A 5,683-nucleotide genomic window follows, 5' to 3' on the forward strand; every position below is an offset into this window, starting at 1 on the left:
CCTTGTAAAATCTATAACTAACTAGGCTCCTATCTCATATATTAGCTGTCAAAAAACTTAAAGGATAATCTAATATCACCTATTGGCAAGTGCATTGGACATTAAGGTAAGTATTATTTAACTTCATTTATAGCATAGTTACTAAAGAAATGTCAGACTTGCTGGCAATCACGTGTTGCTATGTAACCTTGTACAAGCTACATAATCTCTTTCACTCGGTTTCCTCATTTACAAAATAATGACAGCACTTACTACGATTTTGTAGAAAATAAAAAGGAACTATGTCTTGTGGTGCAGTGGCTAATAGCTACACCCGTAACCTAAAGGTTAGCAGTTCAAATCCATCACCTGCTCCTTGGAAACACTATGGGGCAGTCCTACTCTGTCCTATAGGGTCACTATGAGTCAGAATCAACTCAACAGCGATGGGGTTGTTTTGGTTTTCGATATGTATATATAATTCTAAGCCCTATTCATTGAAGAAGACTGCAATGAATGACAGCTTTTTCTGAAGGTTTCATTACAAAACCTGTATTTTGCTTAGTATTACACTCACCGTTCCTTTTATTAATCTAATCAGTTTCTTTTTTTAATTCTTTAGCTTTAAAACCACCTTAAATGCATTTTTGAAAAATATAATATAAAAAGGAAAATCATCATATGTTGAATTTTCTGGTGTTTTTGCCAATAACAAAAAATGTATATATATAATTGCATATCAACATGTGAAGACAAATATTATATTTATCATTATATATATGTTAAAATGCAATGACACTTGAATGATATCTTTATTTATAATGACTTTCCATATGTATGTTAATGAAAATGGAGTCATTAAATTTATAACTTATTTAACGCAATTTTTTCATCACAGATCTTTTTTGATACCAGCTACATTGTCTCATGGATACCCTGGTGGATGGGAACCACACTGCAGTGACAGAGTTCATCTTATTGGGCTTAACACAAGATCCTACCGTTCGGGTCACCCTCTTCATGGTTATTCTATGCATCTATCTGGTGACCATATCTGGCAATCTCAGCACAATCATCCTTATCAGAATCTCTCCTCAGCTCCATCGTCCTATGTATTTTTTTCTGAGCCACTTGGCTTTCACTGACATAGGCTTTTCATCCTCTGTCACACCCAATATGCTTGTAAACTTCCTGGTGGAGAGAAATAAAATCTCCTATCTTGGATGTGCTATCCAACTTGGATCAGGTGCTTTCTTTGGGACAGTTGAGTGCTTTCTTCTGGCTGCCATGGCTTATGATCGCTTTGCAGCAATCTGTAACCCACTGCTTTCTTCAACTAAAATGTCCATGCATGTGTGTGATCAGTTCTTCTCTGTGGCTTATGTAGGTAGTTTTCTCAATGCTTCCTCCTTTACGATTTCCTTCTTTTCTTTATTCTTCTGTGGACCAAATCAGGTCAATCATTTTTCCTGCGACTTTGCTCCTTTAGTTGAACTTTCCTGTTCTGATGTCAGTATCCCTGCAGTGGTCACCTCATTTTCTGCTGGCTCCATCATTGTGATCACAGTGTTTATCATAGCCATCTCCTACACCTACATCCTCATCACAGTCATGAAGATGCGCTCCACTGAGGGCCGCCACAAGGCCTTCTCCACCTGCACCTCCCACCTCACTGCAGTCACTCTGTACTATGGGACCACTACATTCATTTATGTGATGCCCAAGTCCAGCTACTCTACTGACCAGAACAAGGTGCTGTCTCTGTTCTACACGGTGGCAATTCCCATGTTGAACCCCCTCATCTACACTCTCAGAAATAATGAGATTAAGGGTGCTCTCAAGAGACAACTTGGTAGAAAAATATTTTCTTAACAAAACCTCTGATTTTCTACAGTTTGATGGAATAATATGCCTTAGTGTAATATTAAAAGAAATTTGGTTCCTGTGGGCAAAATATATTTGGATATAATTAGCCAGTATGGGGTTTATAGTATATGTGGGCATGGATCTTCAGATAGTAAATCAGATACACTAGTGTGTTAGCCTTAATAAATTAAATTGTATTTAGAATTAAGAATCACAAATTGGTTCACATGAAGAAAATCTCAATCTGCTGAAAATCCTTTATGTTTTATTCATATATTATTTTTCAAAGAAATTCTATGTTGTAAGTTAGGGTTATTGTACTGCCAAACCTTTAAAGATATGTTCATTTTCAACAACAGGTTATGCTGAGATTAGCCAGATAATCTGAGTTTTGCCTTGACGGAATACATTCTGAGGGGAAATAAAGTAGAACCACACAGGAAAATTGCTAAACACATGGTCCTTGGAGAAATCTTATCTGCTGGGGGTGGTCTTTGTGGACTCTTAAAATTCCAGCCTGTGTTTCTAGATTCCGACTCTGGCCTTGAATATAAGGGCTCCCCAATCTAAGAGGATGAGAACACCCTAACTAATCTGTGAATTGCTCAATCAGATCAGAAGAGACGACTTCCTCTGAGGGAATTAATAAGGTTCCCAAACTCATCAGGGACAGAGCAGAGTAAAAGCAAAAAAGGATTTCCAGGAGAATCCAGCAAGCTGGATGACATTGAGTCTGTGAGGAAGAACCTCTTAGAGGGATTTATGATCAGGCCCACATCCTGCTCATAAAACTCCAGGGGACTGACTGTTTCTCAGCAGAAATAGTGCGTGCCTCTCTGGGCAGGCTAAATTCACCTCTATATGCTGATGACTGCTACATTTATTTCTGTTTCCTGTCCCCATTTAAGGATTCAGACACAAATTGCATCTTTTTGTAAACAGAATCACACGGCATGTCTTATTCAGGTTTCTCTAGTGAAAATGAACCTGTAGAAAGAGGGAAAAAAAAGAGAGAACAGACTTTTGAGCCTTTTGTTCCAGCAACTGTAGGTTTGGTCATTTTAAGCAACTCTCATGGTGAACACAGCTAAAGGGAGAGAGGGAATTGGCCCACACGGTTATGCGAGCTAAACCTTTTGCCATCAGTCGATTGAGACTTGTGGTGACACCATGTGTTATAGACTAGAACTGCTCCATATGGTTTTCTTGGATGTAATCTTTATGGAAGCTGATTGTCAGGTGTTTCTTCCACAGCACTGTTGGGTGGGTTAGAATTATCAACCTTTAGGTTAGTAGCGGAAAGGAAACTGTTTGTACCACTCAAAGCCATATATATACATTCGTGAATATATGTAAATAACCTCATTGTGGTCGAGTTGATTTCAACTAGACTGCCCCATAGAGTTTCCAACACTGTAATCACTATGGAATGGACTACCACATTTTTTTCCTGCTGAGTTGATGGTGAGTTCACACTGCCAACCATTTGGTTAGTAGATGAGTGCTTAACCACTGTGCTAGTAGGGGGAGAGAGAGAGAGATTGGTTTTGAAAAACTGGCTGGTAGGATTAGGCAGGATAGGAAGTCCACAGTCCATGGGTCATTTAAAAGGCTGGTAATTCCAGAAACATCTATTTATAGGGTTGAAGCTGAATCCTTCTTCAGGAAACCATAGTTTGCTTAAAAGGCCTTCAATGAATTGGATGAAGTACATTCATATTACGGAGGGTAATTTGTTTAGTTTAAGGTCAACTGATTAAATGTTAATCACATGTAAATATCTTTATAGCAACAACTAGACTAGTGTTTGTCCAAACAATTGGGCACCATAGCCTATTCATGTTGACATAAAATCAATCATCACAGAGCATTATTCATTTCACTCATTCAAAAATTATACTCAGTGCTTTTAATATCTCTGGTAGTGTGTGGGCTCTTGGAAGTATAAGTGATAAACAAAGGTGTCAGGCTTCCTGATATTAATATTCTAGCAGAGGAGACAGTCCACAAAACTAACATGTATGTGATATAGACTACTAGAAGTTAGTGAGTGCAAAAGAGACAGAAAAAGCAAAGCAGAGTAAAGAAGACTGGCATTTCAGTGTAGACCTTGCTGAGAAGGTAATATGTGAGCAAAGGATCGAAGTAGGTGAAGGTACTTTATGCTCGCTGTTGCCTGTGTACACACATACAATTGACCTTTGAGGCTTCTGATCCACCAATGGAAGGCTTGGAATTTTAATCATCTCTCACGATGAACACAACTAAATAAGCTTGATGAAATATTAAATACTCCATAAAATCATACTAGAGATTACAGGACAAGTGGGAACCCAAATAAACTTTGATTATCCAGAGAAGTGAGGTCAGCACTCACAAATGCTTTTAGAATGAGGAGATTTGACAAGTAGAAGAAAGAGCTAAAAACTGGGGCTGTGGATTTAGTGCTCTTTTGCAGTGAGAGCAGCAGAACTCAAAGCCTAGGGCATGTCCACGTGAGATGTCTAATTCATACACCTCATATACACCATGATGCTAGGGAGAAACATGAGTGAAACAAGCATTTGTACAGATTTGAAGCCCTGGAAGTCTAGGGAAAGTTGAGCCTGGAACTTGGGTTAAGGTGGTCTAAGACAAGGTAACTTGAACATCCTATCTGGAGAAAGGTCTTCATTCCAAGTCTTTATTTTGCCTGCCGAGAATTACAACAATCAAAGAGTGAAAAATAATGTCCAATGCAAAAGGAAACAAGAGACTAAACATGGGAACCAGTAGGAACAGCAGACCACAGAAACAGAATCACTATGATAAGGGAATTAACAGACAGAGACTATAATACTGCTAAGCTTAAAGAATTAAAAGAAACTTAAAATAAATACAATCAAGCCAATGAAATACTAGCAAATCAAATCAAAAAACATATTAAACGATTATATTCCGTGATCAAGTGAGATTTATCCCATGAATGCACGGGTGGTTCAACATTAGAAAATCAATCAATGTAATACAGCAAAATAATAGAACAAAGGAAAGGACCACTTGTTCATCTCAATCAATACAGAAAAGGCATTTGACAAAATTCAACACCATTTCATAATAAAAACAGCAAACAAAATAGAATTTTAAGGGAAATGAGTTTCTTTGTGTAGCCTTTTGCCTTGCTTCTGTATAAAAGAGAGAAAGGAAGAAATCAGCTTGGGAGATTTTTTTCCTGAGCCCTAAGGAGTTGTTACAGTTTCCCTCATCAGAGTTATCCAGGGAAGAAGCTAGTCCTACCAGTAGAAATGTCAGTTATGCAAATAGATGAAGCCACTTGAGAGGGGATTAGTCAGTTTATTCCAGTGAGGGGATTGGTCAGTTATGCAAACAGGGTGTGAAAATCTGCCCAATAAGATTGAGCCACTTACTATATAAGTGCCTACCTCACAGAGGTTGAACAGTTACCTCACTACCAGCAAGAAGAGCCTGAAGTGGAGTGTGTGTTTTGGACCTGGGGTTCCTTTGCTGAGAACCTCATAGACCTAGGAGACAGAGAGAGCTTTAACACTGAAAGAGCAGTGTGAGAATGCATGGTCGGCTTCCTGGCCCATGGAGCGAGGTGGCTACAGTGCACTTACCAGCCCATGGAACAAAAGAACTGAGAGCCTTTCAGGTAGGAGGCTTACTGCTGTAGTGGGGTGCTCCTAGGCACTTGCTGGTGGAGCGAATAAGCTCCAGGACAGGCATGAGGAGGAGCAGAGGCCAGGCCTAGGAGAAGCAGAGGCCACGCCAGCAGAGGCAGAGGTAGAGGCCAGGCCCCGGCTCTGAGAGTGAGGACCTGGTAGCACCGGCCAAGCAG

General features: G+C 39.4%; 1 protein-coding gene across 1 annotated transcript; it reads left to right on the top strand.

Moving 5' to 3' along the window:
- Positions 1-906: 906 nt before the first annotated feature.
- Positions 907-1,851, top strand: LOC135231960 (olfactory receptor 5P76-like). The gene has a single exon (XM_064289196.1). The coding sequence runs from the start codon at positions 907-909 to the stop codon at positions 1,849-1,851; it is 945 nt and encodes a 314-aa protein (XP_064145266.1).
- Positions 1,852-5,683: the final 3,832 nt, after the last annotated feature.

This window comes from Loxodonta africana, chromosome 7, assembly GCF_030014295.1.
Source record: "Loxodonta africana isolate mLoxAfr1 chromosome 7, mLoxAfr1.hap2, whole genome shotgun sequence".
Classification (NCBI taxonomy): Eukaryota; Metazoa; Chordata; class Mammalia; order Proboscidea; family Elephantidae; genus Loxodonta; species Loxodonta africana.